The 27,940-nt window shown below is 55.7% G+C and overlaps 1 protein-coding gene across 5 annotated transcripts in view; it reads left to right on the forward strand.

Annotated features, from left to right (window-relative positions):
• The first annotated feature begins 269 nt into the window (after nucleotides 1-269).
• LOC105063557 (prolactin-releasing peptide) overlaps nucleotides 270-27,940 on the forward strand; it is a 45,692-nt gene continuing 18,021 nt past the window's right edge. The window contains exons 1-9 of one of the 5 annotated variants that reach the window (XM_074364552.1): nucleotides 270-1,056; nucleotides 6,610-6,743; nucleotides 16,394-16,615; nucleotides 16,735-16,847; nucleotides 18,550-18,594; nucleotides 19,271-19,374; nucleotides 20,554-20,673; nucleotides 21,786-21,975; nucleotides 24,126-24,265. In XM_074364552.1, the coding sequence (XP_074220653.1) occupies nucleotides 6,634-6,743; nucleotides 16,394-16,615; nucleotides 16,735-16,847; nucleotides 18,550-18,594; nucleotides 19,271-19,374; nucleotides 20,554-20,673; nucleotides 21,786-21,975; nucleotides 24,126-24,265 (1,044 nt within the window). In that variant the 5' untranslated portion in view covers nucleotides 270-1,056; nucleotides 6,610-6,633. Of the gene's footprint in view, nucleotides 1,057-6,265; nucleotides 6,409-6,609; nucleotides 6,744-16,393; nucleotides 16,616-16,734; nucleotides 16,848-18,549; nucleotides 18,595-19,270; nucleotides 19,375-20,553; nucleotides 20,674-21,770; nucleotides 21,976-24,125; nucleotides 24,266-27,940 lie in introns of those variants that run through there. The other 4 variants (XM_074364554.1, XM_045511552.2, XM_045511553.2 and 1 more) reach the window with 4 other exon arrangements.

The following is a 27,940-nucleotide window of genomic DNA, read 5'->3' on the forward strand; positions in this document are numbered from 1 at the left end:
GGAGGAGGGAAGAGGGCTCTGACTTGCCCAACTCCGGAAGGGAGAGCGAAGATGGTGATTCCCTTAATGTCTATGGGATTTGAGCAGGACAAGAGGCTCGGTGGGCTGGAGCTGGTGGCGGTGCTTGGGACGCTCCGAGTTTGCAGCGCCCCTGAGTCTGGGCGAGGGGAGTGCGGCGGAGGCGCGCGAGCTCGGAGCGGGTTCCCCAGCACCGCATACTGACGTCCGCACCGCGTTCTGTCTGCGCGAGGATGCTGGCTCCGACGAGAACCGCGGCTGTGACCTGCGGGACTTTCCTTGGTGGGCGAGGTCTCGGTGCCCTCCCGGCGACGCGGCCTTCCTCCCCCGTTGGCTCTCCGGTCCAGCCGCGCGTCCAGGCGGGAGGGGAGGCGTGGAGGCGCGCGGATCCGCCGCAGGAAATCGTGGGTCCAAAGTCCCACTTACCAGCTGGCGTTTCCACGTATTAGTCTGTGGCTTTGGGTAAGGCTCTTTTAGGAGCCTCAGTTTACCCACCTGTAAAGCCGGAGTAAATAGCGTTCTGCCTGCAGAGTTGGGATGGGAATTAAACGAGGTACCGCGCGCTCCTAGGGCGCAAAAGGCAAACGGGTCGGCCCCTTGGCGCCGAGGGCAGGGCAAACTCGCGCGACTGGCCCAGTGTGGGCTCAGCTCCCCCCTCCCCGCCGCCGCTTTTCTCCGCGACGTGGCTTGGAGCGCGGAGCGATGGGCTCTGCACTGGCGCCTCCCGCTCGGGCGCCCGGGGTGCCCGCCCCGCCTCCTCCCGCGCCCGGGGTGCCCGCCCCGCCTCCTCCCGCACCCGGAGGTGCCCGGCGCTCCCGGAGCTGGGCGGGGCGCTCCCTCGTGACACGGGGGCCGGCTCCGGGGCCTCGCCAGCCGCCCGCGGGTCCCCAGGCAGGTCCGGAGCCCCGGCCCCTGGCGCCCTGAGCCCTGCCTGGCCCGGATCAGCCCGCTTCGTCTGTCGCCTCTCCCTCCAGAGCAGGATCCGAGACAGCGACCCCGGGGTCTGGACCAGGGCTACACGCCCCCAGGAAGGAATCGGTGAGTCTGGGGAGAAGGGGGAGCGGCGGGGCCCCGTGGCGCCCAGGACGGCACACCCGGGCTCGGGGGGAGTCCGCGGTGGCACGTGCGGCTCTGCCGGTGTGCACACCCCCAGCGGCCCCCGGGGCCTGGTCCAGGCTGATGAGGAGGGCGCCCCCCGCCCAGCGCACCCAGGCCTGCCCCGGATAGTCTGATCAGACTGATCTGGATCCTCGGGGAGCCCATTTTGGGCAAAACAGTGGTTTTTTTCAGAAGCCCTATCCCAGATCTACATGCTGCCAGGGCTGAGGCTGCAGCAGAGGAGACTCACTCGGGCTGGTCGCCCAGGGGCCCAGGGTTGTTTGGAGAGCGACCCCTCCTGCACAGCAGGGAAGAGAGAGCCCAGCTGGCGTCCGGGCACTGGAGGAGGCGTGCTGGACCCTGGGCCTCTGAAAGCCGCAGTCTTATTGGAGCTACCTTCTGTTTGCCGCTGAGCATGCGGACCTGGCCCACCCGCCTTGCTGTGGAGATGTGGGAAGGGTCTGCAGACATGTGAGGCGCCCCAGGCCCCTGCCTGAGCCAGACCCCCTTACCGATCCCCTACGGGTTCCCAGGCTGAGACACCTGCTTCCTACTTACCTCAACCAAATGTTGAAAATCTTGCTTCATTTGCAGCTGAGTTGGGGCCTTTCCATTTTCATGTGTGACTTTTTGAATCTTAGTTATGTATTTCTTTCTTAGAAGTGGGAATGACAATGGGGGAGGGGAGGGGAGGCCCCCCACTAGGTGCAGGGTGGGACTGCCCATGGCCGCGGAGCCCAGGGAGAGGGCCAGGGCTTGCAGCCCACGGCAGCAGAGCTGTGACGTGGGCACCTGGGCTCAGTGCATTCACCTCGGTCCTCCAGCGGACACCTCTCCACCGGATTGTCAGCTCACTCAGTTGACCGCAGCCAGCCCCAGCTTTCCTGAATTCCCAACCCTGAATCTCCAGGGTCTCACGCCTTAGAATCCGAGCACCAATCATAGGCTCCTGTGTTCCCCAAAATCCTAAATCTGGGCACAGTGGCAGGTGCCCCACAGGACTGACTGAAGATGATTCCAGGCACGCAGAAGTCAGTGGGGCTTACGGATTAAGGCATTAGTGACTGACAAGTTAAGCCAGCGGAGTGCGTCCTCCAGGTGGGAGACCTGGGGCTGGTGAAGCGGGTCCAGAGCCTTGTGGGCCCTGTGCTCGGGAGGGTGGCCTCGGTGCCTCTGATGGCAGTGTGGTGACTGCCCACATGCGCCCAGTTCGTGCGGCTGGGCCAGCCTTCGAGGGCTGACTGTCCTGTTCTTTTCAGAAACAACCTCTGGAGGAAGCGCCCTCTCCCCCTCCCCATCCTGTAACCTCTCCCTTTAACCCTGACTCCCTGGCATCACACAGGGCTGGAGAGGACCAGGGAGGTCACAGAGCCCGACTGGGCTCCTTGGTACAGATGAGAAAACCGAGACCCAGAGAGGAAGGGAACTTGTCCCAGGTCGCAGGGCCAACTGGTACCTGAACTGGGATAGGAAGCCAGGTCCTGACCCTCAACCCCATCGTCATCCCACAGCCTCACCCTGGGACCTGCCCTTGCTGGGGAGGCTGGAGCTGAGGCTTCAGCTGCAAGTGCAGGACATGTGTATGAACAAGCTTCCCCGGGCCTGGGGGAGCAGAGAGGGGGCGGGAAGGGAGGGCGCCCGCTCAGCGCAGCCGCTGCCAGCGATTTCAGAGCCTCAGGGCCACACCGAAGGTGGGTCTGGTGCTCCTGCAGGGGGCGGCGGGCCTTTTGGATGCAAATGGGCTCGTTTTGCAGCTGACGCGGGTTGAGGGTTTGCTTCCTACTGATGGGCGGCAGGCCCTGCCCGCAGAAATAAACTCACAGGGCAGCATCTGGGCAACAGCCACAAAGGGTTAACGCAGAGCCGCCCCCCCCCCTCGTCCAGCTGGCACCTCCGCCTTCCCTCAGGAATGCGCCGGCACCTTTATCAGCAGGAGCTGCCCACCTGATTCTGAGTCAGAGAGCTTTCCTGTCATCCTTAGTTGGGTACTTAACCGGGAACTTTGACTTGCTTTGCGGTTTATCTGTTCAGACGGTGACTACTCAATGCCATAGTCCCCAGGCTCAGGGGCAGCAGACCCAAGAGGTGGTCAGGCCAAGTTTTGTGTGGGAGGAATCCTTGCCCAGATGTCCCTTTAATTAACGTAGCCAAAATATGAACTCAAATCGTTGACAGATAAAAGATGACAGATCATTGGAATTCAGAGGTCTGGATACACATTCTATAAAACCAGTTCCTCTGTCTCTTTCCAACTCGTTAACCTCCGTGTCACCCTCTCTTTTCTCCATCATAACTGTTCAATGATCACGGAGGGCCTAACAGTCTCAAAGATGAAAATGTGATTAAATCTGAGCCGTGGAGCTGGCTCAAATCGAAAGTGTTTTGTTCAGGAACCTCATGACTAGGAGTTATCTACCCCAGAATGGAACCAGGAGCAGACAGATAGAGCCTGGTGGGGGCCCCACCACACACGCCCTGGGAGGCTCCCCCAGGCCACGGCAGGTCCAGAGCCCTGCACCCTCCATGCGTCCAGCCTGTCCTCTGCTCCCATGTTCCCTCTTGGCTGTTGCGGGTGGAGATCAGGGTCTTAGTGAGCAAGCAAAACGGGGAATGGTGGGAGAAATGCCTGTGGCTGGAAGGAAGGTTCTCCCCTCTATGAATCCACGTGGGTCCCTCGGCTTGGCAGTGCCTTCCACCACCCCCAAGTGCCTCCATCACTGAACCAGCCTGACAGTCCAGAGGGGATGCTAGCAACACACTCCCCAAATGCCAGTGACTTTTGGTTTATTATGCATTTTAAATGCTGAAAGCAAACATATTCTCCATTCAATTTAAGATTATTTTCTAAAGGTAATTTTTTCTTCTTATTTTTTATTGAAGTGTAGTCAATTTACAATGGTAGTTTCATGTGCACAGCAAAGTGATTCAGTTATACATATACATACATACATGTATATTTTTTCAGTTTCTTTTCCATGATGGCTCATTACAAGAAATTGAACACAGTTCCCTGTGCTACACAGCAGGTCCTTGCTGTTTATCTGTTTTATATATAGTCATGTATATCTGTTAATCCCAAACTCCTAATTTATCCCTCCCCTCCTTTCCCCTCTGGTAACCACAGGTTGTTTTCTATGTCCATGAGTCTATTTCTGGCTTGTAAATAAAATTTGTATTTTTTTAAGATTCCATATATAAGCAACATCATGTGATATTTGTCTTTCTCTGTCTGACTTACTTCACTTAGTGCGATGATAATCTCTGGGTTCACCCATGTTGCTCCAAATGGCATTATTTCATTTAAAGACAGTTTTTAAAAAGCTTTCAGCTTTTCTGCATTCTATTAATTCACTAAATGGGAAGACTTGGTCGCAGTAGATAAAGTCCCAGGTTGTGGACCACAGGCTCCCGGCCCTTGGCTGTCCTGGGAAAGGGCTCCCCCGAGACGTCACGCCCTGTAGGGGGCACAGCCCGTGTCTGAAATTTGGAATCACTGTCCCTGCACCTCCTGCTCACCCAGAAGCTGGGCTGGAGCTGAAGCAAGAGCAAGAGGTGAAATCTTTCAGGTAACGTCTCATCCGTGAGGCACCACGAGTCTGTTCTTGGCCTAGCTATGTGGGATGCTTGCTTTTCAAAGTCTGTATCGCATCATTACCGGCTTTATTAAACAGAGCATAGTGAACATAAGTCACTTTTTTTTTTAACAACCCAGAGTCACCCCTGGAACCTCCAAGGCGGTACTGAGCCACGAGGCCAGGGCTCCCTGGAGGCGTGTGGGGCCGTCTGCCTGCCCCTGCGCGCTGGCCTCCCCTGTGCGCATCTCAGCAGCGGGCAGCCAGCCTGGGCCTCGCCCCCAGCCCACCCCCGGCCGGCACCCCCCTCGCCCGCGCCCACTTCTCAGTCACTGACACGCTGTACTGTGGTCAAGCTTGCAGAACAAGAACAATACACTAGTTTCCTTCTGTTTTGCTTTCCTCCCTCACACCTCATGGTTCAAGTTTCTTGAAATGAGGCCTGGGGTTGTGACTCTTCCTTTAGAAGAAGAGAGAGAAGTGCACCTGCTCAGCTGGTGGGCACGGTTTTCATCAGAATTTCAGTGAATGTGCTTCTGATATAATTTTTTTTCAAACATGGCAAAAAACAGAAGTGAATAAACTCCAGTCATCCATCAAATGACTTTTTGTTCCAATTTTTTTTTTTAAGTAGCAACGATGTGCTCTGGGAGAGCATCAAGAGTCAGTTTTGTTTTGATGTTTTCATGTCCAAAATCTAAACTCAACTGTCAGGAAAATGGTTTGGATGATCCTGGCACACCAGGGCCGCCCCTCCATGCACGGCTCCCAGGCAGCATGGTGCCTGGGGAGGGAAATACTGAGGGGTCCGTGCAAAAAATTTAAGAAATTATTTTTCACCAATTTTAAGGCACAAGCCAGGAAACGCTTTAGTTGACAGCCATGGGGTGTCTGTGGAAATTTTCATTTCAACTGGGATCTGAGTGTTGCTCCGGAAATGTCACTTTTCATAGTCAACGTCCTGTACAGCACAGTCAGAGTTCTTCGCTCGCACAGAGCACATTTTGTTCCCATTTCCTCAGTGAGCACTTTTGGGTGGTCAGCAGCAGTGAAAGGAAGCTGCTCCCCAGAATTTAGAAGCAAAATCGCATCTTTCGGTTGGTGTTAAGGCTCCCCAGTGACAGCAGACAGGCGGGACTCTTCTCCAGTGCCTGAGAAGCAGATTTCAGTCCTTAATGAGGACTCACTGAAATCACACAGGCTCTCAAACTTTCAGTCACCCGCACGGCACCCTTCACCCAGACAGAGCCTTCCCCCAGCCTTGGTGCCCAGAGCAGAGCTGGTCTGGGTGTAGCAGCCAGAGCCTGTGGCCAGGGGGCCCCTGGATGGCCTGTGCAGACCAGAGAGGTGGGAGCACAGAGGAGCACCCGCCGTGTGCCAGGTAGAAGCCACCGTCTTCATGTGTGACCACCAGCCGTTAAGAGGGGTGAAGAAATGCTCGAGGGCCGGGCATGACGGGGCAGGCAGAGACAGGTAGAGGGGCCAGAGCATGCGGCTAAAGGGCGGATCCTGAACGTGGAGGGCGGGGCGGGGCCTGGAAGTCTGCACTTCTGACTCCTGGTCCCCGGAGCCCGCCGCGAGCAGCAAGCGAGGTGGTGAAGTTCTGCGTACCTTGGCCTCTGACGTTTGGATTTTTCCTCCCTTTGAATCCTTTTGACACTCACTGGGATCTTTACTGCCTTCGGAAATGGCACAGCGTCACCTGCAGTCTGACTCCTGGGTGTGTGAAGTCCACACGTGGGCTCGTTTATTTCAGCTGTCCAGATTTCCAGTCAGCGTTTGCCTGTTTAAGAAAAACCGTTTAACCCAGGTTCTGACTGCTGGGAAATCGGCATTTTCTGTGTTTTCGCCTCTTCCTCTGAGAACTGGTCAGCCTCCTCGGGCTTCCTGGGCTGACCCCCGTGGTCCTGTGTTGCTCCAGGCGTGACTCGGACGAGAAGCAGAGATGGGGAAAAAACTGGATCTTTCCAAGCTCACGGATGAAGAGGCCAAGCATGTGTGGGAAGTGGTTCAGCGGGACCTTGACCTCAGAAGGAAAGAAGAGGAGAGACTAGAGTAAGTGCATGTGGCGGAGCCCCAGGACCTGGCCCCCCGATGTCCTCTGCAGGGGCCGTCACCTGGGGGCTCAGTGGGTGGGTGGGCAGCACGCGCTCGGGTGCAGGACTCTGGAGGGAAGCCAGGCGCTGGGAAACGTTCCGCTTTCTGGCCTCAGTGTCTTCATCATTAAAACACAGGGATCTGACTTTCCTCCTGATGGTCAGATGTTCCCTGAATAGTTTCAACTTGAGGCAGCCCCAGGGTGACGTTGTCTGCCCAGCCGGGCAATGCCGGGGCCACCACACTGCAAGAACGGAAGAGCTAAAGGTGGTGAACAGGGAAAGTCTTGATGCGGGTCTGTACCACCCGGAAGCTGGGGTCGAGGGCCTTTCTTTCCAACCGTGTGGGTGGCACCCTGTCCTCACCACGGAGGCCCCGGCGCCATTTTGAACATCTCTCCCCCCCCCCCGGCTGAGCTAAAACCCCCCTGGTGTTACTGACTCCGCCTCTCCTTCCCACATCCCTGCCCCAGACCTCCGTCATGTTGTCTTGTCTTGGTGTGCCCTGTAGGTCAGTAGGCCTACCGAGAAGGAGACACTGAGTAAAGTCTCCAGGTGGGGGAGGCACGTAGCCAAGCGAGCGCCTTTCAGGCTGCTGCGGGGGAGCAGGGGGGAGGTCAGGCCGAGATGGGTGCGGGCCGCATGGGGGCCGCAGACCCCTGCGGGACTGGGTCGTTCTCTGAGCTGCAGGCCTTCGGGCAGCGGGGTAGCAGGACCCGGCTTCTGCTCTGCAGGCCAAGGGCTACAGAGAAGTGGTCAGATGAGCTTTGAAGGGAGAGGCAGCAAGTTCGCCCACGGACTGGACATGGGGGGCTCTGGTCAAGGTCAAGGGTGAGTCCAGAGTCGTGGCCTGAGTTACCAGGGGTGGAGGTGTTGTCCCCTCACCTGGGAAGGCGAGGGTGGAGACCAGGGGGTGCACGGGCACGCTGACCTCGGGCTGCCTGCTAGCCGCCCGGGGCCCGGCAGCTTCCTGGGCCGGGCGCAGACGGGGTGGGCTGTGGCAGTTTTCGCCACGCGGATGACACGGCTGCCACGCTCACTGCGAGCCCGGTGGCTTAAAACTCACAAATCGCTCTCATATTTCTGGAGCTCAGAAGTCCTACAATCAAGGTGTTGGCGGGGCCGCCTTCCTTCTAGGGGCTCCAGGAGGTAGTACTCCCCTTGCCCTTTCCAGCTTCCCGAAACCGCCCACACTCCTTGCCTCCTGCCCCCTCCTCCATCTTCAAGGCCACCAGCATCTTCCAGTCTCTCTCTCTCTCCGCCCTCTGCCTCCCACCTCTCTCCCTCTGAACCCCCTGCCCTCTGTTTCCCTTGTAAGGACCTTGTGGCCGCCCTGGGCCCACCCAGGTGACCCAGATCACCCCCTGGGCTCGAGGTCCTCGACTTAATCACACCTGCAAAGCCCCTTTTGCCACGTACGGCGGCGCAGTCGGAGGTTCTAGGACATCGGGGGTGAAGGGAGCGTTATCCAGCTGACCCCAGTCTTTAAAGCCACAGGGCGGAAGGAGACCACCGCGGGAGGGCAGATAGACTGAAAGACGGGGCCCCCGAGGAGACAGAGACAGAGCCGCGGCGAGGGGTCCCTGGGTCCTGACAGGGAGTGGAGTCTGAGACAAACTGACAAATCGTTTGGGCACGCTCCGCTGAGCCCAGCACCTCTCGTGAGAGTGGGGCAGGGGCTGCATCCGCACCGCGAGGCTTCCTGCTGCTGCTCTGTGCAGCCCCCGGCCCTGCCCTGGGCTCCCGGTCACCCCCAGGTTTTCATCACGAGGCTGCTTTCAGCCCACTGGGCTCTGGGCACTGCTGGGCCCTGACTCAGCTGCACAGGACCCCAGGCTGTGGCCACAGGCCTTGGCCGACATCCATCCAGGGCTGCCATCGCCCTGTCCCTGGTCCCTGCCTCTCCCTCTGACCACCCCGCTTCTCCACTGCCTGAGGCCCCTCCCTCTCACTCCTCCTCTGGCTGTGAAAACTCCCAAAACTCACTTTTTCCCCCAGAGGAGCTCCCAGGCTGAGGACCACACGCTCTCGGTGACAAAGCCCAGCCTTTCCCCTCTGTGGACCCTCTTCCCAGGATCACGCCACACCCCCTCCAGGCAGCCCAACTGCTGTCACTTTTATTGTAAACAGCACCACAGACCCTCCCGTTCTATACGTACAGAGAAACACAGATTAAGGGGAGGGAGGGGGACCCCAGCTCTCCAGGGAGACCCTTGAGGTGGCCAGCCCCTCCTCCCATCCAGACAGAGCCGAGGTGAGTTTTGTGGAAGTCCCTGTGCGTTTCCTGCCTGTGGCGACGTCCTTCCAACACCCAGCCTCCTTACTTTCCGTTTTCCTGTAGTTGTTTCATGTTGCAAAGGGGAGACGCGCCCAGGAAACCGCCAAGTACCATTGGGATAAGAGGTCTCATAAAGACACAGGTTGGGGTGGGGTGGGTACAGCTCAGTGGTAGAGCACATGCTTGGCATGTGCGAGGTCCTGGGTTCAATCCCCAGTACCTCTATTTAAAAAAAAAAAAAAAGATAGATTGTGACACCCCTTCTCCTAGGGTGCCTGTGGGTCGGGCCATGTCCCAGCCAGTCGGTCACGTCAGGGCAATCTCCTTGTTCAGAAGCACCTGAGGCCTTCTGCTCAGGATTGGCCACCCCTGCTGGGTCTCTTTGGCCAGCCATGTGACGATCAGGGGGTGGGCCTGTTAAATCCTGTAGCGCGTTACGTCGTCCCTGGAAATACACGCGTGCGGGGAATCCGCGTCAGAGCCAAGGCAGGAGTGCTGGAGCGCCAGCCGCATCCCCGGCACGGGTCTCCCTGCCCACACGCACGTCCGGCTGCTGCTGCGTTTGGGAAGAGTTGTGTAAGCAGCAGGGACTTAGTGAAAGGTTTTGTCAGTTTTTGTGGGTTTTATCTTTCAATGTGTTTGTCTCTCGCTCACTGCGATGTGACACGCCTTTTCTCCAGTGTCCCCATGAGCCCCAGGAGCAGGGCCCAGGCATGTGGTCCTGAGACACTGGGAGGCCAGAACCCTCAGGTTCAACTTCTGCTCAGGGTGGGTGCAGAGACTCAGGAAGGACACGGCCAAAATTAGCTTAGAATCAAGACTGGGTGGGGTCTGGACACAGGTGGTTCTGCGGAAAACACCCACGATCTCTTCTGAAACTGCAGACAGTTTTAAAGACCATAAACTGCCTTCTTCCCAGTCTCTGCTCACCATTCATCTGTGCTTTGAACCAGTTTCAACATCACCCTTCTGCCACCGCAGCATCCCATTTTCCTACCCCGGTGTCCCCACAACTCCTTGGGGTCCTCGCGTTTGCTCCTGGCTCCTTAGTCTCTAATCCGTGAAGCAACAGTAGACTGAATGGAGAAACTGGCCCTCGGGTGACCACTAAGTGGATGGCCTTAGCAAACTGAGCGGCTCAGGGCTTGTTCACATGAGCTTCCGATGTCTGTGACCCACTCCAGAAGGGATGCAGACGGATGGCCCGGCTACCCTGGCCAACACCTACCAAGGTCGTTGTCAGAACAAGGTCAGCAGGGGAGAAAATGTGAAACCAAGAAACAAGCACATTCATCACTTGGAAAGGCTCTTCCCGCCCTGCGTATGCGTCAGGTGCACAGAGGGACAGGCTCAAGGCCAGTTCGCCAGCAGCAAATTTCCCGAGAGACAGCTGGCTACCCAGCCAGTTCACCAGTTAGAAAACAATCGAACAAAAGCTACATTTCTTTTAGCACAAAGTTAATGGAAGTGAGTGTTGGATTTTCTCCCCAGATGGGAGCATCGGCCCTGTGAAGGACGCTCAGGCAGGGCCTGGGGGAAGGTTCTGGCATCTTCTGCCACAAGGCAGGGCCAGCACCTCTCTGGCTTCTCCTGTCAAAGCACATGACCAGTGAGCTGGCCCAGGTCCCCGCCACTAATGCCCACATGACCGGTAGACTGTCCCCACGTAGCGAAAGCCCCTGACCCCTCGGCCAGGCCTGGCCCCACCCACGTGCAGGGGACGCGCTCAGCCCTGTGGGGAAGGCGGAGGCCGTCCCGGTATGAAGGCCAAAGACTAGACAGTCTTCATGCGTCTTCCCCGTGAGCCTCCTAAGGGGACATTTCGAACAGAACACGTTTGTTCCGGGAACCGGGGCAGCTGGCAGACCACGCAGACTGCTCTGCTCTGCTCTGAACTGACCTGGAGGAACGTCCCTGGGGTTCTGGCCCCTGAGTGGCAGGTGCCACTTGGAGAGAACATCTGAATGGCTTTCCTCGCAGGCTATTTCAGGAGCTCAAGAGGAAGGAAGGGGGAGGCCACCTGGCCTTTGCTTTAGCCCCAGGCAGATATAAATCTCCCCCTGAAGCTGGCGTGTATGACCAGGGACTCGGTAGTGGCTGTTTATGTACAGCATGTAATGTTATTCCAGACTCTCCATCAGAACACACTGCTGCACTCCGGGGTGCAAAAGTCAAAGATGCACAAAACTGAGATGTTAATGATGTTGGCATCAGAAAAGCACTTTAGGATAGATTTGACTTAATACTTGTTTCATACTGTCAAGTCTGAGGGGGGGGTTGGGGGGGTGCTGCAGTGAAGATGTGTGGTTGTGGAGGAACTTGGGACCTTAGAATTCAGCAGACCCTTGTGTGGGAGGGCGGCCCTCCTTGTACCAAGTCTGCTGCCCATGCTGGGCCTGAACTGTGAGCCTCCCATGGATGAGGCCACCCCCTGGGGGTGAGCAGGGCTGGGGGTGGGTGGGAAACAGGCTTTGCTCAAAGGGCACCTTGTCTTTGACTGAATCTCCAGCATTATTGGCCTTCGCTGTCCTGGCCTTCTCAAGCAGGAAAGACCCTTAGGGGCTCCCAAGGGGTTAGCACTGGAGGGGACCAGGTGGGAGGGGGGCAGGTAAGTGTCTCTTGCTCCAGTCCCTGGTGCAAGAAACCAGCTACTTAGACCAGAAAGCCACCTCGGGAAGACGATTAGTGCTGCTTATGCTCTTGTCAGCTCCTTCCCTTCTCTTTGGGATTCAGTTCCCTTGGAGAACATCAGGCAGTCTGCATGCCGGGGGAGCGGTCGGGGATCTGTGCTGGTGCTCAGGACCACTGAGCTCAGCTATTCCCTCTCTCCCTCCTGGCTTCTGCTTGGAATGTCAGTGTGATCAATTACCATATTGAAACAAAAACAAAAACAAAAACAAAAGCAAAAACAAACCAACCAAAAAACACAGAAAGCCTTTCCCTCGTCCCTAACACCCATCTTCTAAGTGCTGGCACATCTTACTCCTTTTATTTGACAAAACCATCCACATTCAGGGGCTGCACATCCTTACGTCCACCTCATGTTCCACTGAACTGTTCTGGCAGCAACCCCTTGGGGCCCAATCAGTAGCCCCTTCTTGGCCCTGGTCTTCCCTGACCTTGGGCTCTGCCCTCCTCACCGATCCCATGTCCATGCTCAGTGTTCCTTCTCCCACATCCTCCTGGCTTTTCCCTGAAGTTGCTCTGAAGTCTCTTCTTTTTCCTCCTGGCCCATTAAAGGAATAAATTGCCAAGAACGTATCTTCTCAAAGGAGGTGGGTCGAGATGCTTTCATGGACAGAACTTTCATCTTTCAAATTCCCAAAGGAAAAAGAATTCCTGTGCTATTTTAACTGCTTCATAACAGAAATAAACATTCAACAGGCTCACCTTGATACCCCATGTTAACAAAGATAAAAGAGGAAAAACACAGCCCAGTTAAATCACCATATTTATATGCCTAAAACTGCACCATCCATTTCAGAAGCCACTGGCCACGTGTGGCTATTTAAATTAGTTCAATACAATTTAAAAATCAGTTCTTCTGTCTCATTAGCCACATGTCAAGTTCTCAGTAGCACATGCGTGGGTAGTGGCTGCCGTGCTGGACAGACAGGTGCAGGGCACGTCCAGCGTCACAGTAAGCTGTGTCGGCTGCATTGCCCCGGCTGACTAGACGAACTTGTGATTATCTCAGGGCTGTGAAAGTGCGTGACGGCATGCTATTTCTGATGATTTTTTTATATTAGTAAAACTGAAATAAAAGGATACTTCTTTTAACCTGGTGAATAAAATCCCTCGAACAATAGCCATCGTGACAAATTAAATGTTAGAAACAAAGACAAGAAAAGGGTCTCTGTCGGCACCACTTACCACCTCCAGCTTGGCATTGCTCTAGAAGCCGATGCAATTAGAGAAGCTAGCAAAACAAAGACTATACCAACGGGCAGGGGAGCCAAACCTGTTATCTGCAGATGATGAAAACCAAGAGAGTTTCCTATGAACCCAAGGAAAAGGGCATGTAGTAGTCTGACTGTAGAAGGTATCTTTTATCTTTACATAGATATAAAGATATCTACATATTTGTATTCTTTATATGAAAGAATATTAGTGTCCCCCTTGTAGACATCAAAAATAACCAAAGAGAACAAACATAGAAAAAGATCCCGTCCATAATACAAATATGAGGTACCCAGACATACACGTGTAAGAGGTGTGCAGGAGCCACGTGAAGGACAGGACAAAACATGACTAAACGACGTCCCAAAACTATAAACAATCACAAGTGACACCACATCCTCTCCACGGGAAGAGCGTCGTGCTGCACAGACGTTAGCTCCCGAGGAATCAGTGCCGAATTCCCAAGGCATTTTGGGGAATGTGAGAAAATGCTATAAAAAGCAAAGATGTAACCTGACTATACTTCAATAAAATACATAAATACATAAAAAAAGAAAATGAAAATGAACAGATGTAGGTTCACATTTGACTGGAGCACTGTGCCGTACACCAGAAATTGACACAACATTGAAAACTGACTGTACTTCAATAAAAATATTTATATATGAAACAAAGATGTAAGATAGAGCAGTTTAAATAAGAGTAGAAAGAAGAGCCTTGTTCCATGAGATGATAAAAAATATTTAATGCTACATTAATTAAAATAATATCATCCTTTCACAGATAGAGATAATCAGTGAAACAACATGAAAGTCCCCAAATGCAGTCAAGTACACGTAACAATTTCCAGTACAATTAGAGCAACATTTCATACCAGTGAGAAAGGGAAGGGTTGGTTAAAGCTAAGTGTTAGGACTTGACCATGAGTGCAGATCAGGTTTGTAAATGGTATATTAAAAATGTAAAACATGAAACTACGAAAATTCCTAGAAGAGAATCTAGGTAAATATGTACATAATCTTGGGGTGGAACACAGTAGAAATCACAACACCAAATACTGCTAAGTATTGACTGAACAGATACACCTGAATTTAAAATGATAATTTTTAATTTTAAAAAGTTAGAAGAAACAATTTTAACAGAAACAGCAATGATTCATAACTTTGAGATACAAAGAGTGTCTTAAAATCAGAAAGATAAAGAAGTTTCCCAAATTAGAAAAACGCAAAAGTTCCAATGTTTAAATAAGGAGCAGATAAATGCGATTGCACGCGTGACTCAAGCCCCTGGGTGAGGGCTGAAGTCGCCCGAGCAGAACACCCTGTTTCCGAGGGCACAGCCCGCAAGTCAAATATTAGGCCTGCGAACCTTCCCCAGAAAGGCAAACAGGTGGTGATGTGGCTTTGTAATCTCTGTAAACAGACCGGAATGCCTGAGACTGCCACCAAACTCCTCCTAGTGTGAGGCACAGTGCACACTTGCTCTTAGAAAGGATGATAATACTAATAAGGAATTTGCTGGGCCACCTGGCACCACACACAGGCAGCTCCAGGGCTGCAGACACAGGCGCTGACCCAGGAAGTGAGCTGCCAGCACAGCCTGGAGGTTGACTCTGGTCTAAGATCACTTACGAGGTTCCTGTGGGGCTCCCTCTCAGGGGCCTGCGGTTCACACACCACTGCGTCTTTCCTCTTTGTCCTTCTTGTCATCATGTTGGTCATTCTCTTCAAAGGACCTCAAAGAACTTAGCAGGTTTCTGTTACCTTCACTGTAATTCCTGATATTTATTCATATAATCAAGATGTTAGATCCGTGTGATTGCTCTTCAGTTCTTATGACATTATGTTCGTCCTCTTCCACAAATTCACTATGTTTCGTTTGGTTGACATACTTTTAATAATTTTGTCTCTTAATTCTGTGACTCATGGGTACTTTCCCACTGCAGCACCTTATTCTCAAGGGTCATACTTGGGATTCGTTTTTCAGTCCTCTGGAGCACGTCCTCAAGCTGTTTTCTCAGGAACGGCATGAGCTCTTGTTTAGGAGGACTTCACATCCTGGGATGCAGTGTACTCCATATGTCCTCCTCTTTCTTCCTGCTGTGCTGGACCCTGGGGGTTCAGCTCTGCCAGGATAGAGAATGAGGGATGCTTACTGGGAGACAGCGAAGGGGGAGCCCCTAGGCTTTCTGGCGGAAGCAGATACAGCAGGAGGAGACATGGAGGAGACGGGGCCCTTCCCACCTGGCCCAGGTGCTCTGCTGTTTGCGGCAGACACTTTCTTTACCTTGTCGGTGCAGCTCTTCCTAGACAGTAGTCAGGGGATGGCAATATTCCTCCTAGGTGCCTGTCTCCACTCGGCCAGTTTTTCTTGGTTTTCGAAGCTGAGACAAGACTCATTTTTGTGTCTGTCTTTGTGAGTATTTTAATGAAGAGTTGGGAAATCGATGAAGTGCAGTCAGTGCCGCTTCAACCAGAAGGAGGCTCCCAAAAGTTCCTAGAATGACTGCATTGTCTTCAGTCCCCACCATGCTCTGGGGCGTCCCCAGAAACCACAGCCTCCGCCAAGTTCTCGGAGACAGTGGCATCTAGTGTCTGGCTAATTTCTGTCACTAAGGATGGATTAATTTGATCTCACCTAAAACTAAAAATATTATGTTTGGCAGACATCCTCTGACATCCAGAACAGAAGCGATGTGTTCCTGATCTGGGGGCACAGTTTCCAGACAGTCCAGTCTGGCCAGTTCACCAGGAAGCTGTTACTGAGAACCCACTGGTGGGGAGAACTGGCTTTCCTGGGACTTGGATGCTGGGTCATTCCTGCTCTGGACACGCTCCAAGCCAAGCCATTTCAGCCTTGCTCTGTGGGGACAAACCTGGGGAGTCAACTATATCTGCTCCTATGCTGGGAGGGACCCAAAACTGCTTGAGGAGGAAACGCCATCTGACTTCCCTCACCCTCGAGCCTCGGTGTTGTCTCCTTCTCTGGGAGGCTGCCGGGGCAGCGGCGGGACCGCCCCCGCCTGTGCTTCTGAGCCTTTTCGGTCCACAAGCCTTCGGCAGTGAGAGAAAGTCATGGGTGTACCGCCTAGGAAGATTAACAGTTGTAAACAGTTCCAAGAATGTGTAAATGCAATTTCACTTCTATGAAAATAATGTGTTTAAATACCAACCTGCCAGATGGCACAGGGTTGCCGGTCCTTCCCCAGGAGAGAGTGGGGTGGGGTTCGCCCTGCGGACGGTAAGGGCTGCCCGTGGTACCTTGACCTGACTGGGGTCACTGTTTTCTGCATATGAGAGTGGTGTGTGTGTGTGTGTGTGTGTGTGTGTGTGTGTCTATGTCTGTGTGTGTGCGTGTGCAAGTGTTTACATTTAAAGCCTGTTGCAAAAATAAGGTGTCCAGTGTTTTCTTGTTTCCAACATTTCCCCAAGGGGTTTGAAGGGCAAGATTAAGAAGGAAAGCTCCAGGAGGGAGCTGCTCTCAGACACTGCCCACCTGGACGACACCCACTGTGCCTGCTGCCTGCAGCCCTACCGGCTCCTCACTGCCCCCAAAAGGCAATGCCTGGACTGCAGCCTCTTCACCTGCAAAGACTGCAGCCACGCCCACCCAGAGGAGCAGGGCTGGCTCTGCAACCCCTGCCACCTGGCCAGGTGAGCCAGGGCCTGGAGGGCACGTGGTTCTGCTGACTGGGGGCCCGTCCTGGGGTGGCGGAGCACGTATGTGTGCCGTCTGGGGCGGTGGTGCCGACCTGAGCCCCATGTCTCTGCAGGGTCGTGAAGATCAGCTCCCTGGAGTGGTACCACGCACACGTGAGGGCCCGCTTCAAGCACTTCGGGAGTGCCCAGGTGGTCCAGTCCCTCTGTGAGCGGCTGCGGGGAGGAGGTGAGCAGTGAGCCTTCCTCCCTAAGCACCTGACTCGGGGCCTAGACGCGCTCTCATCCGCAAACATTCCCCGTGAGTCTGATCATTATCAGGACTCAAAGAAACTGTGACTCCATTGTTTGTTTTAAGGTTTTGAATCCCAGTGTTTATTCCCTGAATACCTTGAAATCCAGACTGTGCGGTACACAGAACACGTGTTCACCTGTACCGTCCATTATTAAGGCATTTTGGTAGAGAGATATTTCAGGGGAAGGATGTGCAAATGTCTGAGTTTGGAAGTCCCCCTGACCCTGCACAGAGGTAACTGAGCAGCGTTCGTCCCTGTCATGTGAGCCCCAGGCTCTGCCATTAAGCCTGACCAAGCCTTCAGGCCGGTGCCTCCTATCAGACCGGTGTCTGTGATCTTGACATCTTGAATGTCTCCATCTGGGACACCGAGGCGAGTGCCCCCCGCACATTCAGAGCAAATGCTGATTCTGGGATTGGGTGAACTCACGGTGTCCCAGCCCAAGTGTCTCCCCCAGGCCTCCCGGGAAGGCGCCTTTCTTGTGCCTTGGGTCCTGTAAAGCCCCAGGCTGACAGGCAGGAGCAGAAGCTGGGCGTGGCCGCCCCCAGAGCATGGACACACTCACTCTGCCCGGCACAGGTGTTTCAAAGGATCTTAGCACATTGTCGGATTTAGGGCGGGCCGCCAAGAGGCAGCCTCACCTGTAATGGCTTTTAGCACCTGGAGCAGCAGGCCATGGGGTGCCAAGACTCCTTAGGGACAGGGGTGCCAGGGCATAGTACAAATCAAAACCAGGACATTGTTAAGAGGAAAAGTAGCTCTCCTGTTAACCACGCTGAGACGACACGGAGTGCCCTGGGGACACAGGGAGGCTCTGTCACCTCTTCTTGGGGGGGTCTCCCTCCTCCTCCCAGGCTGCTTCTTCAGGGCTGGTATCTCCGCCTCAGCTGGAGCCTATCAGTACATCCCACCACTCCCGCCCGCTCAGCCAGCCCAGAGCCAGCCCAGGGGTCTTCCTGCAGCAGGAGTGTGGTCCTCTGCAGGGCTCTGGGGTGGGAGCCACAGGGAGCATGGGGAAAAGCCACAGGGCAAAGCATCTCAGAATCGCAGCCCCGAAGGCCCCGTCAGACCCCTGCGTGCCTGGGCCTGTCCCAGGAGGTGCTGATTTCTAGGGCCTGGGGTGGGCTCAGGAATCTGCATTGTGTAAAAGGAGGTGGGGATTCTGGTGCCCAGCCCAGGTCCAGAGCTGCAGGAGCCAGTACCTGCCAGTTTCAGAACTGTCACCACCAAGGGCCAGGAGGTGGCGCTGTGACGCAACAAAAATCCGACTCCAGCTGCTGCCCCGCGCGCCCAGTGAGGCGGATCTCAGGCTGGGGGTGGCCCAGGGGCCGCGTTCTCCCAGCTCATGCCTGTGAGTGCAGCACACGGAGAAAGGGTGCAGGCAAAGAGCGCAAAATCCGGGGAAGCTGTGCCTTTAAAAAAAGTATTCAAACTGAAAAAAAAAAGAATAAGAAACGATGAAAATTAAGGTTCTGAAACCTGGCCCAGGCAGGGCCTAGCGCAGACGGGGGGGTAGCAGGTGGGAGCCACCAGGGTCTCCTCTAAGTGAGACCTTCACAGTGGTGAGTGGGTTTTCTCAAGGCCCCCGTAACAGGGCGGGCAGGAGCTGAAGGGAACTCAGCGCCTTTTCTTCAGCTATAGGTTCACCTGACCGAGTGCAGCGCTCACCCGCCGTCAACCGTAAGTCCTTCGTGCTCACAGGGGCCTTTGGCCCCTGAGGGAGGTGGACGGCCCACTGGGCTTCCAGCTCTAAAACCCCGTCACTCACAGGGTCACTCTTCGGAGTGACCTCAGGGAACAGAACCCAGGCCAGGCCAGAGTGAATGAATGGGGGAAAAGACAGAGCAGTGTGGCCACGCAGGAGGGCAGGCCTGGGGGCTCAGGTGAGGCTCCCTGGGGGCAGAGAAAGGAGGGCGAGAAGCCTGGGCTGAGGCTCACCTGCCTCCTAATGAGCCAGGCCTGCTGAGAAGCAGGTGAGATGAGACTGAGGGCGAGGAGGTTTGTTTGGGGAAATATGACTTAGCTCCAGGCTGCTTTCGCCCGCCACAACTGCAGTGTCTTCAGATCATCTAGGGAGTGGTGGAGGCGACCATGGTGAAACCGGTGCAGGGTACTTGTTTTCTGTGATTCAGACCAGCAATAACTGCTGCTCGGACTGGTCTTTGTGAGGCCAGCAGAGGGCCTTGCCTGGCTGTCTCACAGAAGATGGGTGGATGAGTGGATGGAGCGGTGGAGGGGTGGAGGGATGGGCGGATGGCGGGATGGGTGGATGGTTGGACAGATGGGTGGATGAGTGGGTGAACGGTTTGCCCCAGTCCTTCTGTCCCGGGTAGAGTCATGCAGGTATCTGTTGCAGATGAGCCTGGGCAGAGCCCTGGAGACAGAGGTGGAGACAGTGAGCAGACAGATGAGGACGGAGAACTGGACACAGCGGCCCAGGCCCAGCCCCTTGGCAGCAAAGTAAATCTTCCCCCAACAGCCCCTGCCCTCCCTGCCACTGGGGCCTCGGGTTCTGATTTCCCGAGAATCTCAGGCTCCCCATGACTCCACTAGCTAACAGTGCAGGTCCACAGAGACACGCCTCCCTCCGCTATGCCCCACAGTCTCTGAGCTCACTGAGCACCAAACAAGTGTGCCCCCAGAACCTGGTCTTGCCATAGGAAACCCCAAAGCACGCTGTGCATGGCAGGGCCTGCGGAGAGGCCTGCCTGGACCACCAGCCCTGCCCGGCCCATCCAGCCAGGCTCCTGGGGACACACGGGTCATGAGGGCACGTCTGTCGTCCAGAGACGGCCTTTGCATCTTTCAGGGAAGCAACCCCTCTCCGCCTTTCCTCTGTGAACTTTTTTCCTGTTTATACCCGACCTGTTTTTATTGGGGTTTCTGTTTCCACTATTTCTGCTGATAAAGACAAGCAAAGTAACCCCCGGGGTTTCTGGGTGGGATGTCGAGAGGGAAGCAGGTTGGAGGGGAAGGGAGAGGAGGGGCAGGCAGTGACGTTGGATGGAGACCCTCGGAGAGTGACGGATTCTGAGATTCAGCACCAGCCAGGTCCGCACACTGCTCCCTGGGGAACAGATGCATCTTTTTACAAGAAAACTGTATTCACGCCATTTAGTAAGTGTACAGAATACCATCCAGTGTCTGGGAAATTCCCTGCACAATACACTTGCAGGATCAAAGCCAGTGTGAGGGAGGCGTTTGGAACTAAACTCTGCTCTTGCGTCTTGAGATTGTGGGCCTCTCGGGAGCTCCCTCCATCTCTGCCTCCCCGCCCTGGGAACCACTCATGTGCCGAGGGGTGAGGGGTGAGAAGCCTGCCGGCCCTGGGGAAGGCTGCCTGCCTCTCAAGGCTGCAGTCCCCCGGGGCCTGGGTCCTCAGCACTTCTGAGCGGCCATTCAAAGCTAAGCAGGTGTTTCCTTCTGCTCTTCTAAGGGATGCTGGGATGCAGACCCCATGAGGGGTGGGTTCTGGGGGCCCCTGGTGCCTCCTCCAGGCTTGTCCGGGCTGGTTTCCAGCACAAAAGGTGGATGTGCCTGTGGAAGCACCCACCCTGCTGCCCGGAGGATGGGGGCATCTTGTCCCCACCGTCAGGCTGACCTGAGTCTCCTCCTCTTGCTCGTGTCTGTCCTACTCAGAAAAAGCGCCTCCTCCACGTTCACGGCTTGGACTTTGAGGGGGACTCTGATGACTATGCTCCACCTTGTGGTCGCCCCTGGAGCCCGTCCCCAGTCTCAGCGACCTCGGACAGCCTGCAGGTCAGTGGGCTCTCGTTTCTGCCCCCAGCCCCAGGATCCCCTGAGCGACAGGTCTTCAGGCTCCAGCAGGGGCGAGGGGGGACAGCACGCTAGGAAGCAGATGATGCCGTGCGGGCACGACAGGCAGGGAGACAGCTGGGGCGGGGGCACAGGATCCAGAAACTTCTCCCCCTCCAGCCCCTGGAGGGGCTGGGGGGCTGCTTGGAGAAGAAGGATGCAGGGCAAACGAGCCAGGGGCCTGGGGTGTTCAGGGAGGGTGCTTGTCCCAGAATTAAGGCAGAACCCCCATGGCTCAAAAGCAAAGGGCAAGGAGGAGGGTCTAGCTCAGTGGCAGAGCATGTGGTTAGCATGCACCAGGTCATGGGTTCAATCCCCAGTACCTTCCATTTACAAAAAAAAAAAAAAAGCACAGGGCAGAGGAACAGCATGGCTGGAGTCAGGCAGGACCCAGTGTGCCGGCGCCTCCTGCACCCTATTAGCAGGGGCCTCATACACTGTTGCCCGAACTAGGGCGGTCTTGCTGCTGGAAGAGGCTGCTGTTAGTAATTACACCAGGACCCGGAGCACGGCACAGGCTGTCCAGCAGAACCGGGACCTGTGGTCCCTCTGCTCCTTAGCTGTGTGGCCTCTGTGCGGCCCCTGTGCAGCCCCGTCCCCTCACCCCACCTGGAAAAGGGGCGATTATCTCTGCCTCACAGGATCACCTTTGGGACTAGCTGAGCCGGGCACACAAGGGACTGTCACTCACAGCACAGGCAGAGCGGTGGCCCCTCAGCTGGAGCCCTGAAGTCTCGGTGCCCTGGGCCTGGAGCTGGGGCAGGGGACACTGGCCAGGCGGGTCTGCAGACCCCTGCAGGGAGAGGGACGACAGGAAGGGAGCGGGGAGCTGGCACCTGAAAGGCCTTTGGGCCGCGGGCCCTGCTCCAGCTGCAAGTCCAGAGCCCCTTGAAATTGAAGGGAATTGAGTTACCAGGGGCTGGAGAGGGCGGATGTGTGTCCAGTGCCAGTCAGTCATGATGCCTGGAAACCCTCAAGACTGGGACTGGAAAGACCCACATTCTGAGGAGCTGCCCCTTCCTCCTAAAACCTGCTGACAGGCCCTGCGTGCTCAGGCCCTCACAGAGGAGACCACCTCCCAGGAGGGCGTGGTCCTGGGGGAAGCTGATGCCACGGCCTCTGGGCGCCACCCCCATCCGGAAGAGCAGACGGTCAGCCTCTCGCCTGCCGGACTGGATGACCTCGCTGAGCTCTGCCTGCCTGGAGGGTCCTACACAAAGGCCCAAGGTGTTGCTGCCACACCTGGTAGGTGCCCGCAGCCACGGTCTTCTACGTGGGCTCTGCGTTGGGGACAGGGTCGCTGGAAAACCTGCCCTGCCACCCCGATCTGTGCCAGCACACTGGCCGAGGTACAGGAGCCCCTTCTTTTGCGGGGACTGGATGGCATGTGAAGTCCCTGCAGACACCGGCAACACCTGCTCTCCCTGGGCTGGGCACTCCCCTGGTAACACTCAGAAGGACCAGCACTGATGCCTGCACTGACTCATGGGGCACTGCCAACTTTCCTGGGGGAGACTGAGCTAGAGTTGGGTAGGGACATGCAGGTTTCCCATTGGTCACCCGGACTGACCATCCTGACCCAGGACAGGGCGGCTCCAAACCCGGGACCAACAGTGCACCTGGGACTGATGGCACAGGCTCCGTCTGGGCACTGCCTCACTCCCAGCTGTGAGTCGGGAGGTCTGTAAGTGCCCAGCCCCTGATTCACTCAGTTTAATTTTATCATCAGACAGTTGGCTTCATAATGAAATCCCGAATTGCTGTCTGTTCCTGTGCCCTGTGAGAGTGTGCACACGGGTTTGGGAGTTCGGGTGCCCAACTGATGTAAGAGCTAATTAGATGACAGAAGCAGCCCAGGCTCCCCACTAATGGGCTCCCCACTGATGGCTGCGGGGGGCCAGCTGCAAGGAAATGTGGTTACGTCGCCGCCGTCTGCCAGGAAATGGGTTGACTTCCCATTTTTTCTTTTCATTGTGTTATAGAGACTGTAATCTCATGATCCCCACGCTGACTAGGACCCTGGAGGCCCTGGGGGAGGGAGGAGGAGTTTTACTGCCCTGTAAACAATGGATAAATGAATCTGCATTGACCGAGTCACAGGATCAAGCCCTGGACACATGCATTTCCTCCTGTGATCCCTAATCGCCCCCCTTACCGGCCCCGTCGTCAGTGAGGGGAGGGAGACACCGAGACACTCACGTTGAGGAAGGCAGGCGCCTGGGAGACCGGCAGTTCTGAGTCTCAAGCCCAGCTCTTTTGACCAACTACCTACCTACCTTGTTTCCTTGATTCTGAGACACCTGTTGTCACCTCGTGTCTTAAATTGAGAGCGTCCCATGGTGAATGTGGCAGGAAAGAGAGGGCTGGAGTTTGATTGGCAGTGTCGTCTCCTAGTGCCCAGGCTGTGATTTAAAGGCATGTCAATGTGTTCTTGACCAAACCACTTCACTGCTGTGCCTCGGCTTCCTCATTGTCAGACGGGGTTGGAGCCCAACACTGTTGTAGGCTCTAAATGGGACAGTTCTATCTGTTAGCTGTTGCTGCGTAACAACTTACCACAAATTTACTGGCTTAAAACAACACACATTTGTGAGTTCCCAGGGACCAGGAGTCCAGCACGGCTTTACTGTGTCCTCAGCTCAGGGCTCCCAGGCTGAAGCCAAAGTGTCGGCAGGGCTGGAGTCTCACCTGGAGCTCAGGGCCCTGTCGCCGCTCATTCAGGGTGTCGGCAGAGTCCCTCCAGCATGTGAGTGGCTGTGCGTCACGCCCAGGAACAGCTCCTGCACGCCGGTTCCTGGGGCGCTGACTCCGGGGCCGTCCCCCCATGTGAGGGTCAACCCCGATCACTCCTGCTTCCCCCGCCCCCACGTGGCTACGGGGGTGCCCTCCAGGCACCTGGAGCTGTGGGGGTACTTTCTGGTGAAGACCTAGAGATCCCTTCTGCACTGGAGCTCAGGAATGAGCATTTCAGTCCACACCTTAGGTGACCTGTGCCCATGAAAGTCTTCAAATCGCTAATCGGACAGGAAAACCAGCCCCCAGCAGCCAACGTGGAAAGCCTCCCTAAAGTCCCGTCCACCCCTGGAAACATCCCAGGACCCACGTCTGCCACTCCCCAAGCACGTGGAGCTCCGCGTGCTTCCCCAGCCAGGCTTTCCACTCTCTGAGCCCCGCAGTGAGTGCCAGGGCAGGGGCTTCTACTTTCTGAAAAGTTCCTCGTGTGGGGATGAGAAACCCGCTCATTTCTTTCTTTGATTTAAGGACCTCAGCCCCATAACATCAAAGGATGTTTAGTTTGTTTAATTTGCTCTCTCATGTTTCTTCATTGGAAAAACCATGTCTGTTGGCTCTCAGCTTTTCACTCCAAATAATCCAAACCAACCCTTCCTCCAAAGGGACAAGCATCCTCGGGAAAGAGCAGCCCCCCTCCCAGTATCTGGCCGACGTGGACACCTCGGATGAAGACAGCACCTGGGCTCAGAGGGTGGCCTCCCACCATCCCAGGCGGAGAGCCCGGACTTCAGCTGAGAGCCAGGTAAGGCGCTGGGCGCGGAGCACCCCAGGGGCTCCTTTGAGTGGAATCTTTTTACCTTCACATCAGTTCATATCTGAGAAATTAAAGCTTTCAGTATTGTGCAGCTGTAAGATTGCACAAGCCTACTTAAGAGAGATATGCCGTGTCATCAAAATACACCTTTTTATTGATGTGAAATTCGCAGAAGAGAAAATTAACCATTTTAAAGCAAACAATTCAGTTGCATTTAGTGCGTTCACGGTGTGGTACAACCACCACCTGCATCAGTTCCCAAACATCTTCAAATTCCAAGGGAAAGCTTGTGCCCAATAGCAGTTACTCCCACCCGCTCCGCCCGCCCCCAGCTGCTCCCCGTCTCTGTGGCTTTGCCTGTGCTGCACGTTTCATAGAAACGGGCTCATCCAGCACGGGACCTCTTGTGTCTGGCTTCTCTCACTTCAGCGCAATGTTTTTGAGGTTCATGCACCTGGTCGCAGGTATCAGTGCTTCCTCCCTTTTGATGAAAATACGTATTTTTATATTCTATCAATTATTGTGTCTTTTACAAGGAGAGGAAATAATCTGTTATTTAGCAGGCTTTATATAGATTTTAAGAGAACTTAGAGTACTTAATACCTGTTAAATTAGAACCACTCACACTGTGGCCACTGATTTAGGAAGTAACTTGCCACGAGATTCCTTTGAGTACCCCGGGTTCCTGTCACTGAATTTAAACCATGATCCTGTCCACAGATGGTTGATTTAGATTTAGATTTGAGCAGGTACACTTTACAGAGGGGAGGAGGCAGTGACATTTTCTATGAGAACACCATGACCCCTGGGTCAGGACAGACTCAGCAGAGTCCCCGACAAGGCCTGATGCCTGGGGATGAAATCATGGGGGTGGGGCCACCTTGTAACAGATGAATCCAGGGGCATGAAGCAGAGAGCAGGTACGTGGGCCTGCTCTGGATGGAGGGTCCTGAGTCGTAGCTTCTCCAGGGTGGGTCCCACACACGTGTTCAGGAGCTGGGTTAGTGCCGGCCCAGCTTCCTCTGCACGCTGACGGGTTAGTGGGGAGAGGGGTGCGTGGAGCTTCCCTTCAGGGACCCGCAGGCCGAGCTCTGAGCTGCCAGGTGCAGAGACTGACCGAACATCGAGCATCTTCAGAAAACAAAGGTCTAGAAACAGACTGGGGAGAGGAGGAGGGGGCGGGGGCAGGGTGGTTGCTGCAGTTCAAGGCGCAGACTCGGGACTGCTGAGGGCTGTCTGCAGGGAGCTGGGCCTCCCCGGGGCCCTCACCCCTCCGTGCCCTCAGAGCACCCAGGAGCAGGGGCCTTGTCCACAGGCTGCAAGCTGCTCTCGGGGCCTCCGGCTAAATCGTGGTGCTGCCCGGGGTGTCGGGTAACGAGTTGGGCTGCCCAGCGGGCGGGAGGGCCTCCGCTGACCCTCCGCCACCGTCAGCACCCCTTCCCCTCTCTTCCCCCAGCAGCAGCAGGTCTCCAGGGGGCTGACTCTTCCCGGGCTTGGGCGGCGGGGCAGCAGCGTCTCCTCAGCCTGCGCTGACATGGAACAGGTTAGAGGCTTTCCAACTGTCCCCTCATGGCTGAGCCCCGGGCAGCCATCTGCCCACAGGCGCACCTGCTGCCCCTGTGGAAGGGCTCCTTCTTTCTGTGGGGTTTCGGTGAATCAGTGTCAGGGTTTGGGGCTCTAAAACTGATTGGCCTACACGTCAGCAGGGCAGAAACACAGAGCTTTTAAACTGCGTCTCTCCCTCCCTAGAGTCAGTGCCCGCAGGCCCGCGGCCTCTCTTTGCTATAACGTCCCCTGGAAGCATCCCACAACCCTGGGGCTGGAAGGTCCTCCGGCTCCCACCTCCATCTCTGAAAGAAGCCGCTGACCCTCTGCCCTGAACACAGCAGGGCGTGAAAAGCCCTGAGTGGGCCTGTGGGGAAGAGCCCTCTCTCCCCCATGTGACCCAGGGCAGCCCACCCTTCCTGGAGCTCAGACCCCTTTTAAGGGGAAACGCTGATGCCAGAATGGCCTTTGATTCAGACCAAGGAGTGACTGGTCCCTGGGAAGGCTAGGGGATGATGGTGGGGGGCCAGTGTTGTCAGGACAGAGACCACCCCCCAGGACAGAGACCTCCCCAGGATAGAGACCCCCCCAGGACAGAGACCCCCCCCAGGACAGAGACCGCCCCCCAGGACAGAGACCTCCATGTGTAGCGGAATCAAAACTGGAGAGGGGGTACCAGACCCCTAGCCAGAAAACACTGGGTTGAAGACTAGATTCAAATTGTCTATTTTCAGCAAGTTTTTAATTTAGCAACTTGAGTGATTTCAGGAAAACATGTCCTGGTGTCCAGCCCTGCTGATGAGCAATCATCCCTTAGGCCTCCTTGAGTTATTGCCTGTTTCACGCTTGTGAAAGACTGCCTCCAAACGCAGCAGCGCCTGTGGGCCTCAGCGAAGGCTCAGGGCTGACTGTTCTCGGGGCCCCTGATGGGCCAAGGCGGTCCTGGGAGGCAGCCCCCAGAAGCTGCCCACGCCCTCGGAGCCGCACTTCCCAACCCAGGACTCACGGGCATGCCTGTGGGGGCCGAGAGTTCTCGACATTAATGTTTTATTGGGGTTAAACAGTCCTCCTGTGACCCGTTGCCTGTCTCTGTGTTTGTGTCGGTGGTTAGAACTTTCTGGGTGAGGCATTTTCAGCAGACTTTCTGTAAATAACCGCTCACGCTAGGAGCAGGCCAAAGACGGCACAGCATGCGGACGAAGGACGGAGGCCCCCACGGGGCTAAGATCAAGGAGGCGCAGGAAACGGGGCCCTGGCACGTGCCCCGCCCCGCCAAGTGGTGAGTGGTGAGCCCTGGGTTCCCGAGAGCCGACCCCAGGCTGCTAGACACTGACTCAGTTTCCCCACAGAAGCCTCACCGGTGCCAAATTGTGGTGGTTCATTTTCCTTCACGGTCTGGGTCTGTAACTGTGTTTATAAATCGTAAATTTTTATTTTGCTGCAAACGAGTTGAAACCACCAGGGGTTCATTCTGAGTTTCCGTCAGGCGTGTCCGGCTCGCGTGGTGATTGACCTCCACACGGAGCTCACCGGAGGCCAACACGAGAGGGCAGAACCCCGCTTTGTGGAGATGCTTCTGGGTGCCTGAGAAGCAGGTCTTCCCTAGGGGTGTCTGAAAGGGGGCCCTGGCCCTGGCTAGCAGATGCAAAAGCAGGATTGTGTTGTCTATATCACATCCGTGCCATCCTGCAGGCCAGCGGCCGGGGCCTTGCTCAGGGAGCAGCGCGGCCCTGGAGCAGGGCCGTCTCCAGGGCTCCGTGCTGCCCCAGCCCCTCCTCCATCAGGACGAGAACTTCCCGAGTTCTCATCCTGGGTGCTTTTCTTTCTCTTCCGCTCTGGAGGCGACATGTCACTGTGACAGTGTCGGCCCTGGTTGGGTCGGCTCTTACTCTCCGGGTCTGGAGTGGCGGCCACGTGTTCGTGCACACTGCGCTCCCTGGGGACGCAAAGGCTGAGCACTTACCCACCTGCAGCCCCCGCCGGGTATGGATCGCTGCCTCTCAGAGGCCGAGTGAGATTAGAGCTGGTCTCAATTAACAGCGGCCGCTCGAGAGGAGGGCTGGGGGCCGCTCCCACCCGAAACCCTCATGACAGAGTTTCTCAGCTTATGTCCTTCGG

Source organism: Camelus bactrianus, chromosome 5 (assembly GCF_048773025.1).
Source record: "Camelus bactrianus isolate YW-2024 breed Bactrian camel chromosome 5, ASM4877302v1, whole genome shotgun sequence".
Classification (NCBI taxonomy): domain Eukaryota; kingdom Metazoa; phylum Chordata; class Mammalia; order Artiodactyla; family Camelidae; genus Camelus; species Camelus bactrianus.